General features: G+C 40.1%; 1 protein-coding gene across 3 annotated transcripts in view; it reads right to left on the reverse strand.

The window, feature by feature from the left end:
* The window catches only part of stat3 (signal transducer and activator of transcription 3 (acute-phase response factor)), a 44,033-nt gene that overhangs the window by 21,149 nt on the left and 9,751 nt on the right, over window positions 1-13,133 (reverse strand). For all 3 annotated transcript variants that reach the window (XM_078424798.1, XM_078424796.1, XM_078424797.1), the window contains 9 exons: window positions 11,725-11,874; window positions 10,943-11,087; window positions 9,887-9,985; window positions 7,091-7,183; window positions 6,215-6,296; window positions 5,993-6,087; window positions 5,694-5,845; window positions 4,315-4,473; window positions 1,440-1,532 (listed from right to left, as the gene is read on the reverse strand). In XM_078424798.1, the coding sequence (XP_078280924.1) occupies window positions 1,440-1,532; window positions 4,315-4,473; window positions 5,694-5,845; window positions 5,993-6,087; window positions 6,215-6,296; window positions 7,091-7,183; window positions 9,887-9,985; window positions 10,943-11,087; window positions 11,725-11,852 (1,046 nt within the window). In that variant the 5' untranslated portion in view covers window positions 11,853-11,874. The remainder of the gene's footprint in view (window positions 1-1,439; window positions 1,533-4,314; window positions 4,474-5,693; window positions 5,846-5,992; window positions 6,088-6,214; window positions 6,297-7,090; window positions 7,184-9,886; window positions 9,986-10,942; window positions 11,088-11,724; window positions 11,875-13,133) is intronic.

Below are 13,133 nucleotides of genomic sequence, written 5' to 3' on the forward strand. Positions count from 1 at the left end.
TGGTTCCATGTTTGTTGTTCGGGCAACTAGCATTATTTTTGCGTAGAGTTTGAGCTATTGTACCTGCATTGATTCAAACACAAACCAGCATGTGGCATGAAGATTATTGTTATAATTCCACTATTGAATTATTGGTTGAAGCAGTTTCAAACTTTTGATTTCCTTTGCAGTTTAAACCCACCGATTATTTAGAACTTAATACTTCTATAATACTTATATTTTTATAATTTCTGGACGGATCTGTAGATATCTTTGTCAAGATGCTTTCACTGCATTAGAAGGAATGCTTTTACTTTACTGTGAATTATATTGTTAATAAATGTACAAATGATTTACACAGTGTTAGTGGCAATTTCAGCATTATCCTTCAGGGCTCTGGTCAACGGTTGCAGGATTCTTTAAATAGACCAAGGAGGGTATCCCAAAAATGGCAATGTTTCATCTAATTCATGCAGAATGGGTGGACAGCCCTGTATCTTACCATCAAATTAAAAACACTGGCACATCCAACAACACACCAATGCCAGCATTGCAATGAAGTACTGAATTACATCTTTGCTTCAAGTGATGATTAGAACATAAAAAACAGGCCCGTCACATTTGATCCAACATTCAATAATGTTGCTGCTTAAACACTACTCTCCTACATGACTTCAACATCCCTGAAAATCTCTTGGTCAGTCTTCTTCACGTACACAGCAACTGGGCCTCCGCAGTCCTCTAGAATGGCCCTTTATTTTGAGACAGTGAACTCTGGTTCAAGAGTATGTTTACACTGGTTAGTGTAAACATCAACTCTAGAAAATTCAGAGTACAGGCCTTGTCTGTTTATCTTTCATCCCATGAAAAAGTCCACCACCCCAGAAAATCAACCTAGTGGGCCCTCACACCACCCTCTCTCTCAGTCACAACTGTACACAATGTTTCAGATACAATCTTACCAGACCTCTACATAGATGAAGAACGACATTTCTGCTCTTGACGTCAAATTAAATACTCATGCAATAAGCATCAATGCACTTTTAGCCCTCCTAACCATTGCTGAACCTGCATATTACCTTGCAGTGTACAAGGATGCCAAGGTCCCTCCGAATACAAACACTTTCCAGGCTCTCACCATTAAAAAAAATATTTTGCCTTTCTGCTTGAATCTCAATTTCCAGAAAATGAGATTACTACCGAGCCAACTTAATTGCATGTCAGAAATTATGTGAAATGTTTGGATATTCAGTGAAGACATTTAGCAGAACTAGGCATTTTATTTTAATATGTCACAACAGTACAATTCCAACTCAATTTTTAAAATGTATTATAGATGACCAATTAGCAATCAACCACAATAGAAGAACTGATAAACTAATAATTCAGATGTGTATTCTGCCAGTACAACCTACAATGCTTTTGTGGGAGTGCGTTACCATGTTTGCTTTATTACTTACCTCACTTTTGTTGTGAACTGCACACCCGTTTTTATCACCAGAGGACGGTCTGGGTGCATTGGCATGCAAGGCTGTCTCTCCACAACAAAAGCACTATGGAAAAAATAATCAATCAGCAAACATGCAGGCATTACTAATTGATCTTTAATTAAGTGTGTTTGGCAATGCCTGTTTGCCCAGTGGTAAGTACATAAACTATATCTTAGGCGATGTTGTTGGTTAATCATTGCAAATCTGGGATACGGCAGTGGGGGTGTATACAAGGTTTGTTTTGGGGTTTGTTTTGGAATTATCAGCACCAATGCCATTGGATGACCGTTTGAGGAAAAAAACGCAATTGTCTGATTGTCTAGGTGGAAAAATAAGTTTGCTGGATTGGCACATACCCTCCATGATCTGGGTTTTCACTCATCCCATGCTAAACAGATAGCAAATTTGATTTGACATACTAAAATACAGTATGTCAAAGGGCCATGAAATATCACTGGCAAATCAGATTAAAGAAAATCCCAAGGCTTTTTATACATATGTCAAAAAAGAAGGCTACCAGGGAGAAGGTTGGGCCGCTCAAGGATAAAAAAGGGAATCTATGCTTGGAGTCAGAGGATGTAGGCGAGGTACTAAATGATTACCTTGTATCAGTATTCACTGAGGAATGGCAGAGTAGACTCGTGGGCCAAATGACCTAATTCTGCTCCTATTGCTTATGCAAGTTGTATACATGGATTTAGTAAGGCTTTTGATAAGGTCCCTCATGGTAGGCTAATCCAGAACATTAAGGTGTCCCGGATTCGTACGGATTCAGAACTGGCTTAATTATAGAAGACAGAGGGTTGTGGTGGGAGGTAGATATAATGGCTGGAGGTCTGTGAGCATTGGAGTTCCACAGGGATCTGTACTGGGATGTTGGCTGTTAATGACATAGACGTAAATGTAGATGGGTTGGTGAGTACGTTTGCTGACGACATCAAAATTGGAGGGGTGTCAGACAGTGAGGAATGTTGTCTGAGAATACAGATTATCTGCAGAAATAGGAGGAAAAATGGCAGATGGCGTTTAACCTGAGCAAGCATGAAGTGTTGCACTTTGGGAGGTTGAATGGAAGGGAAAAGTATAGAGTTAAAAGCAAGACCCTTAATACCATTGATATGCAGAGGGATCTTGGAGTCCAAGTTCATAGCTGACTGAAGGTGGCGGCACGTCGATAGGGTGTTAAAGAAGGCATATGATATGCTTGCCTTCATAGCTAGGGATATTGAATACAAGAGTCAGGAAATCATGATTAGGAGATTAGGAGAAGGGGAGATGCAGCGAGACCTGGGTGTCGTGGTGCACCAGTCATTGAAAGTAGGCATGCAGGTGCAGCAGGCAGTGAAGAAAGCGAATGGTATGTTGGCATTCATAGCGAGGGGATTTGAGTATAGGAGCAGGGAGGTTCTGCTGCAGTTGTACAGGGCATTGGTGAGACCACACCTGGAGTATTGCGTACAGTTTTGGTCTCCTAATCTGAGGAAAGACATTCTTGCCATAGAGGGAGTACAGAGAACCAGATTGATTCCTGGGATGGCAGGACTTTCATATGAAGAAAGACTGGATAGACTCGGCTTGTACTCGCTGGAATTTAGAAGATTGAGGGGGGATCTTATAGAAACGTACAAAATTCTTAAGAGGTTGGACAGGCTAGATGCAGGAAGATTGTTCCCGATGTTGGGGAAGTCCAGAACAAGGGGTCACAGTTTAAGGATAAGAGGGAAGTCTTTTAGGACCGAGATGAGAAAGTTTTTTTTCACACAGAGAATGGTGAATCTGTGGAATTCTCTGCCACAGAAGGTAGTTGAGGCCAGTTCATTGGCTATATTTAAGAGGGAGTTAGATGTGGCCCTTGTGGCTAAAGGGATCAGGGGGTATGGAGAGAAGGCAGGTACGGGATACTGAGTTGGATGATCAGCCATGATCATATTGAATGGCGGTGCAGGCTCGAAGGGCCGAATGGCCTACTCCTGCACCTGTTTTCTATGTTTTGTATGATACAGCTCTATAGGGCTTTGTATAGGAAGGAACTACAGATGCTGGTTTAAACCAAAGATAGACACAAAAACCTGGAGAAACGCATCTGGAGAAAAGGAATAGGTGATGTTTCAGATCTAGACTCTTCTTCAGACCACACTTGGAGTATTGTGTAGTTCTGGTCACACCATTACAAGGGAGATGTGGAGGCTTTAGAGAGTGTGCAGGAGAGGTTTACCAGAAGGTTTCAGCTACAAGGAGAGGTTGGGTCGTCTTCGATTGTTTTCCCTGGAACGTCAGAGGTTGAGGGGAAAGTTGATAGGTATATAAAATGATGTGAAGAATAGATAGGGTAGACAGTCAGAACCATTTTCCCTGGGGGGAAATGCCCAACACCAGAGGGCATAGCTTAAAGTGAGAGGGGGAAAATTTAATGGAGATTTGCGGGGTAGCTTTTTAAAAAACACAGAAAGCAGTGAAACATAGAACGCATCGCTTGGAGTGGTGGTGGAGGCAGATACGATAGTGACATTTAAATGGATTCACATGGAAGTGCAGGAAATAGAATGATATGGAACGCACAGATGAGATCAGCTTAACTTGGCATTGAGTTTGACACAAACATTGTGGGCCTATGGGCCGTTGTGCTATTCTATGTTCTAAATTCAGTTTTAAGTAGTTATTAGCTACAATTATAAGGGGCATTAAATTACGTTATATTTTTCCGTAAATTAATGTCATTTCTCACTAATTGGTCTTTATAAATAATGGAACTAAATTGGACTCACAAATGGCATAGAATAATGGCAGTTACTAGAGCAAAGCATTGTGTAAACTCAAAGCACAAATTTTCACAAAAGTCACGTACCTTTTAATTAAACCCCTAAATAATTCCGCAATCCTCTCTTCCAGCACGGGCCTATGGTGAACAATAGGATCACCTTTGTATGAAACTTTTTGCTGCAGTTCTTCCAGTTTTTTAATCTGCTGACGTGTCTGAAGCTGAGACTCAGCCAAAGATGTAATCCTGATAAATTAGGAAAACAGAGCACACATTACGCCAAGTAGACATTTGATCTGTACCTTAACTTTAGCAGGAGGATCTATTTTTAACTTCAAACATGATTTTTACTGTAGGAAAAAATGTAAAATCCTGCAGATGCTGGAAATCTGAAACAAAAGAAATGTATGCAGGTCAGGAAACATCTGCATTTAAAAGTTATTGACCAAAACATTCATTTAATTTCTTTGTCCACACTCTTACTTTCCAGCTTTCTAGATTGTTATAGGATTTTGCTGAAGACTGAACTGTAACATTTAGCAGGCAGTGATATACAGACCAGACAACTACATAAGAATAGGAAGGCAGATTATTATCTGAATGGTGTCAGGTTAGGAAAAGGGAACGTACAACGAGATCTGGGTGTCCCAATGCATCAGTCACTGAAAGGAAGCATGCAGGTACAGCAGGCAGTGAAGAAAGCCAATGGAATGTTGGCCTTCATAACAAGAGGAGTTGAGTATAGGAGCAAAGAGGTCCTTCTGCAGTTGCACAGGGCCCTAGTGAGACTGCACCTGGTGTTTTGGTCTCCACATTTGAGGAAGGATATTCTTGCAGCATAGGTTCACTAGGTTAATTCCCGGAATGGCGGGACTGTCGTATGTTGAAAGACTGGAGCGACTAGGCTTGTATACACTGGAATTTAGAAGGATGAGAGGGAATCTTATTGAAACATATAAGATTATTATGGGGTTGGACACATTAGAGGCAGGAAACATGTTCCCAATGTTGGGGGAGTCCAGAACCAGGGGCCACAGTTTAAGAATAAGGGGTAGGCCATTTAGAACGGAGACGAGGAAAAACTTTTTCAGTCAGAGAGTTGTAAATCTGTGGAATTCTCTGCCTCAGAGGGCAGTGGAGGCCAATTCTCTGAATGCTTTCAAGAGAGAGCTAGAGCTCTTAAGGATAGCGGAGTCAAGGGGTATGGGGAGAAGGCAGGAACGGGTTACTGATTGAGAATGATCAGCCACGATCACATTGAATGGTGGTGCTGGCTCGAAGGGCCGAATGGCCTACTCCTGCACCTATTGTCTATAAACAAATAAGAAAACCCCATTTTGCATTCAAATTGTTAATTCAATCCCACATTATGCATCCCAGTAATCATTTGAGCTACAGCTGACTCTACTCAATTTCATTATCATATTAGAGAAGAATGTATTTTCAATTATAAATTGATTTTATACCAGTTCTCAAGACGGTCAAGGCAGATGTTGGGTGGACCTCCAATACATGCTACTTGTTGTCGCCTTTTCCACTCAGCAAGTTCCTCATCCATTAGTATCTTCTGAACAAATTCCACAGTAGACAAGAGGGCAGCTAAGTCAGCCACTATTTGCTGTTTAGAAGTAAAGGTTTATGATAAGAATTATGGTAAATTTAAAAAGGTGTAAGAAACAGTTTAGAATAAGCACACAATCTACATGGGAATCAGTTTCTACACATCTCGTCATCCACACAGAATATGCTTTAAATAAAACTTTACCCTTCTCATTTGATCCAATGCAGTCAGCATCTGTTCTAGTTGTGCCATTTTCTGTCTTGTTGCTGTCTGTGAATTTCCATTTAAATCTTGCATATCTGTTAACATTTAGAACAACGTTTTATCCGCCCAGCGTGTGATGCTTAATTATTTTCTGTTTACAATGTCTGGATAAATTACTTTGCTACAATGAAACCTTTTAAACCAGTCTTCAGTGCCACTTACCTCCTTGGCTCTTTAAGGTCTTGTAGTTGAAATCAAAATCATCCTGTAGGTTTTCCAATACTTTAATCTTGTGTTCAAGATCCTGTACAACAATTGCAAATAAAACAACTCTTACATTTGCTATGATACGATAATTTGTAAAGTTAACAACGCAAAACTAATTTCAAACAACATTTTTTCTGAACCTTTTGGATGGAATTAGGTCCTTTGGCCCAACTTATCCATGCCTTGCGAGATACCCCATCCAAGCTAGTCCCGTATCACTCTAAACCTTTCCTATGTATTATGCCTTAAAACTAATTTTTAAGAGAAAGGTCACACTTTGCAAATATTGGGTGCTTGAAGTAAATGAGTCTTGGGAGCACAGATCACAGCAGGTAAACAGAAGTGTAAGTGTACTGAACAATAACAGAGCATCAGAGTGCTGCATGGTCAACCCAACCCGTCAGTTTGTGACATTAGACGAGAATTCCCATCCAAAACTATATTTTAGCCATGGCTGGGATCACTATTAAAGCTTTTGTAAGCAATCATTTTGCCTTGCTTGGCAGTCCTGAACGACCACAGCAAATATGCAGGCTTAAAAAGACAGACATTAATCTACTGAAAATAGTTTAGTAAAAACAAAATTAGCACATACAATATGTAACTACTCAAATGCCTAATATAAACAAAGAATTCTACAATCAATTCAAATTTATGCAAAGCCCTTTTTACCATAATTTAATAAATTTCTACATGACAACTACTCATCCTTCTGGGATCATAATTTTTAAACAACAATATTCAGAGCAAATAGTAATCTATTTACTGCCATATCCTCAGTTCTAAGAAATGCATAGAGAGGACTTGTTCTGGCAACTCAAATGAACTTGCCTGTACTCTTTTCCGTACATCCTGTAGATTATCTTCAAGAATACGTTGCTTCTCTGTAACGACAGAACTGTGCTGTGGCAACTGCCCTGCTTGCTATAAAAAGGAAATAAATGTAAATTTGAGCAGCACGAAAGGCAGAGAGAGACACACGGAACTGCAGATGCTGGTTTACAAAAAAGACAAAAGTGCTGGAGTAACTCAGCGGGTCCAGAGAACATGATTAGATAACATTTTGTGTTGCGCCCTTCTTCAGACTGATTGTGATGGGGAGACAAAGAAAGCTGGAAGAGAGATGGGGGCAGGACAAGGCTTGACAAGTAATATGTAGATACAGGTGAGGGGGGGTGTGGAGAGGGGGAAGAATATGCAGATAGTTGGACAAAGACCAGACATGAAAAGACTAAAAGTGTGAGAGAATGATAGAAGAGGTGCAACCTGTGGTCAGAGGAAGGAATATAGATGGAAGGGGGCGGGGAGAGGAGAAATAGGTGGAAATTCAGGTGAGGCACAGGGAAGTGAAGAGGAAAAAAAGGGGGGGGGGAGAAGGAGGAGGGGTTGTTTGTAGGCTAGTTACCCAAAATTGGAGAATTCAATGTTCATACCATGAGGCTGTAAGCTACTCAAGCAGAATACAGCAGGAAACGGAGGTGTGTAGAATATGTAGAATGTATAACTAAATGCTGGATTAGTTAGAAAACACCAAGAACAGGCAGAATTAAGGTTGTTTGATCTTTAAAACTATTGACAAAAAAAGAGGGCAAAAAGAATAAAATGTTGTTTTCGCTTATATTAATATGTACGTGCTTCGGATATTTAGAATTTACCACCTTGTAATTTGGACACAGCCACTCTTCTTCAGCCAAACTTTCTCCTTCATCCTATCCATGTTGTTGGTTCTGTCATGGAACACAACAACTAGGTCTTCCTCGTCCCACACTACCTTTCTCTTTTGCCCAAGGAAACTCTGATTGTGACACCAGGCAGGCAACAGAGACTTTGGGACTCATGCTAACAGTCGCAGAGAACAGTAAAAACCATCTCTGAACATACAACAGTGCTGCACTGGAATAGCACAGTCGCCCTCACCTCGGTTGTCATGAAATGCTTGGAGAGGCTAGTCAAGAAGCACATCTGCGCCCTCCTTCCTCGCAACATGGACCCACTACAGTTCGCATACCGTCCGAACAGGTCCATGGATGATGCGGTCTCCCAGGTTCTACACACCGCTCTCTCTCATCTGGACAGCCAGGGGGGCTATGTGAGGATGCTGTTCACTGACTTTAGTTCAGCATTCAACACAATAGTCCCCAGCAGACTGGTTGAGAAGCTGCTGGAACTGGGGCTTAGCACCCCTCTGTGTGCCTGGGTCCTGGACTTTCTCACTGCCAGGCCCCAAGTGGTCAGGATGGGGGAACACACATCTAGCTCCCTCACCCTGAACATAGGATCCCCCCAGGGCTGCGTCCTTAGCCCCCTACTGTACTCCCTGTACACACATGACTGTAGGGCCAGGTTCAGCTCAAACTCCATCATCAAGTTTGCTGATGACACTGTGGTGGTGGGCCGGATCTCCAACAACGATGAGAAGGCCTACCGGGAGGAGGTGGCTGATCTGGCACTCTGGTGTCAGGACAATAGCCTCCTCTTGAATGTCACTAAAACAAAGGAGCTGATTGTGGACTTCAGAAGGGCTAAACATCCAAGGACGTACACGCCACTGGAGATAAATGGGTCTATTGTGGATAGGGTGAGCAGTTTCAAATACTTGGGAGTCCGCATCGCAGAGGATCTGACGTGGGCAACGCACATTGCCGCACTGGTGGGTAAGGCTAAGCAGCGCCTTTACCACCTTAGACAACTGAGGAAATTCAGAGTGTCGCTGAGGATCCTTCATTGCTTCTACTCTGGGGCTGTAGAGAGCATCCTGTCCGGCAACATTACAGTCTGGTTTGGGAACAGCTCTGCCCAGGACAGGATGGCCCTGCAGAGAGTAGTGCGTTCGGCAGAACGCACCATGGGAACTACACTCGTCCCCCTGCAGGACCTATACATCAGGAGGTGCAGATCCAGAGCAAGCAAGATCATGAGGGACCCCTGCCACCCCAGTAACGGACTGTTCCAGATGCTACGGTCAGGCAAACGCCTCCGCTGTCACGCTGTGAAAACGGAGAGGATGAGACGGAGCTTCTTCCCACAGGCCATCAGGACTGTCAACTTTGATAACCCCAGAGACTAAATTTTTGTCGACACTTTTTGTGCTATGTTTAGTAACTTATTAACTTTATTTATATGCTGTAACTGTAATTATTTTTGTGCACAACCCGCAGGCATTGCCACTTTCATTTCACTGCACATCGAGTATGTGTATGTGACAAATAAATTTGACTTGGACTTGGCCCACAACATCTGTGCCCAACATGATGCCAAGACAAACTCTTGCTCCATATCCCTCCATTCCCGGTATATCCAAATGCCTATCCAGAAGCCACTTAAATGCCACTATTGTATCTGCATCCACCACACCTCTGGCAGCAGGTTTCAGACACCCACTGCCCTCTACATAAAAAAACAAGGCCCCTCCCACCTAAAAGCTATGCCCTCTAGTGTTTAATATTTCAATCCTGGGAGAATGGTTCTGATTGATCACGACGATGCTCCTTCTCACTTCCCCAATGTCAGTAGAACAAAGCACAAGAGTACGAAAAATGAATGCTGTGCTGAAGAATGTGGGTACTAAGATTTATATTACTATTTTGGAGGACAAAGCCTTTCAATCACTTTATTTAGACCATTCACCTGTGAGACAGATGCAGCAACTTGAAGGAGGCGAGCTTCTTCCCATAAGCATCTTGCTATGATTCGTGCAATATCCATAGGCCTCTCCAAATACCTATTCTGGAAATAAAAAGCCCAAGATGAATTATTACCAAATTGTTTTCCACAAGACAAGACTGTTTTTATGATGCCATCCCCAAATAAAAACAATGCCAATCAATGAAGAACATTCACTATTTATTTTGGTTGTTTATTAAAGTAACCAATTTTTTTTAACAAGATGGCCACAATTGACACATGACTTTAAAACCAATGAAAAAAGTTAAGTGACAATCATTCAGAGGATTAATTACAACAACAGCAGGAAATTCCTAATGGACTTTTTCATATCAAAACTTGGACAATTGATAAACATAACCTTATGAAAATGTTAAAGTGACTGGCATTCTGAACAGGGATCTCCACAATTTTAATTACCCAAACTTAACCTGTCACCTTCTCAAATAAATGGAATTACTTATGTAAAGTAATAAATTCATTCCTTATTTAAAAAATCTCCACTTGTTTTACGGGGAAAGAGCAAGTGCTGTATTATTGCTCATAGGCTTAAGGCAATCATGGCTATCAATGATGCTTACAAATTATAACATTATCTCAGAAATTGAGAAAAAAAGTTGTTAACATTTAACTAAAAACAGAATGCTATTGGTTTATTATTGTCACAGTAAGTGAAAGCAGTGGAAAAACTCTTGTTTGTGTTATTCAATTAAATCAGACCATAATGTACATGAGTACTGTAAAGCCATACACAAGTATAATAGGGAGTGCAAAGAGAAAAATAACAGAGTGACAATAGATTTCTTGGATGTATTATTCCAAGGGTTCATCATTCAAGATCTATGTGTGTTTAAGGAGATTAAATTTGGGCTTTGTTCTTGAGTTTCAAATAAAAACTGTAAGGGTATCAGTTACTTTCTGCAAAGATAACAGTTATTAACATTACAATTAAACAGTCCACATATCATAGATCATTATTTTTTCTTTAAGATTTTATTTCATCAACAGTTGCCTAAATACCTGCAGGTACTGTTTAATCTTCCGCAGATTATGCTGATACAAGACATTGGATTCTTGCAAAAATCGGCTGTACTGTTGATCAATTTCACCCAGGAGATTGTGGAATACCAATGTAGCATGTGATTCCTTACTGGCAGCATAGGCCCTGCAATGTTAAACAGTTATCTCAATGTTAAATGAATGCTTCAATCACCACCTTGATATCTTCATTGTAATATTGACAATCTGGATAATGGTAAACCAAATAAAGGAAGACAAATTCATTAAGCAAGATCTACAAGTAAATTAAGACAACTTGATTGAGAGATCCAAATCAGAATATAATGCAAAATTTCAAAAACTACATAAAAGGGGATTTCTAGATTATTGTTTTTCTACTACAGTTGCACATTCACGATGATCTGTAGATGCAGCCTCGGAAATTCCACAAAGCTGTTTCTGATTTATACAGTATTTTCCCCTCCAAACTCCCACCTCCCAAACATAAATTGAGTTTATAACATATTTCTGCAACAATTATGAATATGAAATGAGAGGAGCTCCAAGAAATCACAGATTGCTTTGTTGTAGCAAAATATATTAATGAAATTTAGTGCAGAATTATATACATTAATTTAAGAACCAATAGATATTCCGCCAGTCAGTGCACACAGTCATGCTGAAAAGTGCCCTTACTAAAGAAGGTAGGCCCCAGACTAAGACCGGTAACACAGCCAATCGATTTGTTTTTTTCTCCAAAAGAAAAGTTGTTTGAAACAGTCCTCAAAAGCTGCCATACATACCAATCCTGACTTTCAATCCAAGCTGCCAGGAACTGCCTCAGCTCCATAGGAAAGCTGTCACTATAAAGTTGGTGTAGTTGCTCCAGATACCTGGTATCCAACTGTTGCAACTGATTCCACTGCGCCATCGTATGACAGTATAATACAAAGCTGGAGAAAAAATAATAGATGGCACATTGTTAAGTTTTTGTCACCAAAGTAAATCTCATTTAGAACATTCAGAATGCGGAAATGTTAAAATGTTTAAATTATTACATGTATAGAAATTTGAAATGTAAACAAATCGGTACAACATTGGCCCAAAAAGGTGGGAGGCCACAACGAGGGGTTCAACACCATCATTAAAACAGAAAAAAAGGTATAATTCTAGCAAGTTTACATAGACATCGACAAAATTAAAAATAATATAGATTTCAAAAATGCAAACACCTGGCACAAGTAGAGTTCTTTCATACAGTAATAGTTTTCTTAGCAATTAAAAGCTGATTTAATTAGATTTAATACAAGTGTTTATATTCCACCTCTGGTTATTTAGAATGGAGAACCAATTTCAGAGCTAACTTATGATAAAATTGATTTTCAAGTAACTGAGCAACACTTGTTTCAAATACAAATTCAGAGCAACATAAAATACAACTTTGCCTTTAAGAACCCAAACATCAAGCACTGCCCTGTGAAGCACAAGATTTTTCCAATGTGCAGTTTGATATACTGCACAACCACTTATAAAAATTTAATATAAACACAAAAAAGTGTTTAATAGGTCAGAATTTATTGCAACTTCCTGTTAGAAAGGTAAATTCCCAGTTAAATGTGTGTTCACACCTATTCTCTGAATTCACATCACTCTAACTCGGCAAACATCAAGTTTCCTAAATGCCTACACCTAAAGTTGATCAAAATTCCCAAAGTAGTGATACGTGTTTTTAAAAAGATTTACTACCCCAGATACTGGGCTTCGGGGAAAGCCCCACTCATGCAGAAAGAATGCCAATGATTACGTTTCCCAGTGGGCAAAATTAAAATTCCATAATTTTGGGGATCAAACAAACAAAAATGTATGATGTGTATATATATCAGGGTCAAGTTGAATTTTCAAATGTTTTAATTCATTTACAGGATACGGATGTCATCGGCAAGGCCAGAACATACTGCACTTCATTAAATGCCTCCTGAATTTAGCAGCCTGCCAATTTAGCAGTCAGATTTGTGACCCCAGACCCACCAAATAGCCAGACGTTAAGTGGTAGACTGCCTTCCTGAAAGAATATTAGCCAGTCAGAAGATTATTAAAAATATTCTTCTGGCAGTAATTTCATTATCGACACACCAGTTTTATACATTTTAAAAATTCAGAATTTAATTACTCAAATTTAAATGGTTCCACTGATCTTGTAGGATGCCCATAA

This window comes from Rhinoraja longicauda, chromosome 29 (genome assembly GCF_053455715.1).
Source record: "Rhinoraja longicauda isolate Sanriku21f chromosome 29, sRhiLon1.1, whole genome shotgun sequence".
NCBI classification, from domain to species: domain Eukaryota; kingdom Metazoa; phylum Chordata; class Chondrichthyes; order Rajiformes; family Arhynchobatidae; genus Rhinoraja; species Rhinoraja longicauda.